The sequence below is a fragment of the Anarrhichthys ocellatus genome, unplaced genomic scaffold, assembly GCF_004355925.1.
Source record: "Anarrhichthys ocellatus isolate YVR2014 unplaced genomic scaffold, GSC_Weel_1.0 scaffold112, whole genome shotgun sequence".
Lineage (NCBI taxonomy): Eukaryota > Metazoa > Chordata > Actinopteri > Perciformes > Anarhichadidae > Anarrhichthys > Anarrhichthys ocellatus.
This window is the reverse complement of record NW_022280142.1, coordinates 226,968-228,413: the sequence shown is the minus strand read 5'-3', so window position 1 is coordinate 228,413 and position 1,446 is coordinate 226,968. Positions and strand designations below refer to the sequence as shown.

General features: G+C 47.2%; 1 protein-coding gene across 1 annotated transcript in view; it reads right to left on the bottom strand.

Moving 5' to 3' along the window:
• Positions 1–331: 331 nt before the first annotated feature.
• Positions 332–1,446, bottom strand: part of LOC116399454 (piggyBac transposable element-derived protein 4-like) — a 1,294-nt gene continuing 179 nt past the window's right edge. The window contains exons 1-2 of the mRNA XM_031876633.1: positions 877–1,446; positions 332–764 (exon numbers count right to left, since the gene is read on the bottom strand). The exon at positions 877–1,446 is cut by the window's right edge and continues 179 nt beyond it. Of these exons, the coding sequence (XP_031732493.1) occupies positions 332–764; positions 877–1,446 (1,003 nt within the window). The remainder of the gene's footprint in view (positions 765–876) is intronic.

Genomic DNA, 1,446 nt, shown 5'->3' with positions numbered 1-1,446 from the left:
TTTTCCAAAAAAGGCCATTTGGAGACTCCAAAGGACACTTGGTAACCATGGTCACATACCTAGGCTACTATTCTTGAACGCACAGTCATCATTTTGGGCTCTAATGAAAGGAGACACTGAGAGGTATCCTATCCCATATCCAGATTCACTATCATTATTGCTGACACAGAGTAACTGAAGCATAAATACATTATAGTGCTATTTTTCCTTAATTGAAACTAAACTTTGTGCAAATAAAAGAGTCAAAACAAGTGCTATGGTGGAAAAGCAGTTTATTTAAAAAAAAAAAATGAACACACGGCAAACTATTTACAAAATGTACAACTGTAACCTACAGGTTATTGGCAACATGCCAGTCATTATAGCAGACACGACCGGGGTCCAAGCACAAAGGCACATCGCAGGAGGAGCACTTCAGTGGGGTCTTTGCATGGCAGTGCCTGCACTTCAGACGACCAGTGGCGCTGTTCCCACTGACGTATTCTGGCCTGTGATGTGCTCTTCTTGCAGCAGGAGGTGGTACGGGTCTGGCTGTGGAGGGTGACCCCACCTCTGCCAGCTCCTCGGCGAGGGTCTCCCTGAACGTCTTCTGGTGCATAGGTACCTGTCCTTTACCTTTTGCAATGTCTTTGTGGAGGAGGAAGGCGTTCACAATCGCGATGTCCATGAAATGATAAAACAACATCTTATACCACCTCTGGGTCTTGTGGAGGACTTTATAGTACCCGATCAGGGCGTCAGAGAGGTCCACTCCACCCATGAGCCTGGATGGACAGAAATACACAACATTGAGAAAAATATACCAAAACAAATATATCAAGCACACAAATTATTACATTGCAAAGGGCATAAAACAGTTGAATATATAGTACTTACTGGTTGTACTCCTTCACCGTTGGTGGAACTGGGATCTCCTTCAATGCCCAGTGCCCATCTGCACCTTTGACCCTCCTTTGCGCCGTGTCCTCCGCATGGGCCTTGTGGAGTGTTGAACACATGGAGACGTCCCTCGTGTCTCGCCACTGGACAAAGAGGAGGGAGTCCTTCCTGATCCAGCGAATGCTGCCACGGGGAGGTTTTGAGACCAGACCATTTACTTTAGTTTTTGGGAATCCAATTCTGCTTGTGCGGATGGTTCCGCACGCCCAGATCCTCTTCTGAAGGAGGTCGCGGAAAAGGGGGAGACTAGTGTAGAAATTGTCAACAAAGAGCTTGTAGCCAGTGCCCAGCAACTTGGTGTCGATGAGCTCCATCACCGAATCATAACTGAGCCCGTTGCCACTGATTCCCTGGAACCTTCCCTCGTAGACAAAAAAGTCCCACGTATAACCGCTGCTGGAGTCCGCCAGAACGAAGAGTTTATATCCCCAGCGAACAGGCTTATTTTTCATGTACTGTTTGAGCCCAATGCGGGCTTTGGAGGAAACCATTCGCTCATCGATGGAA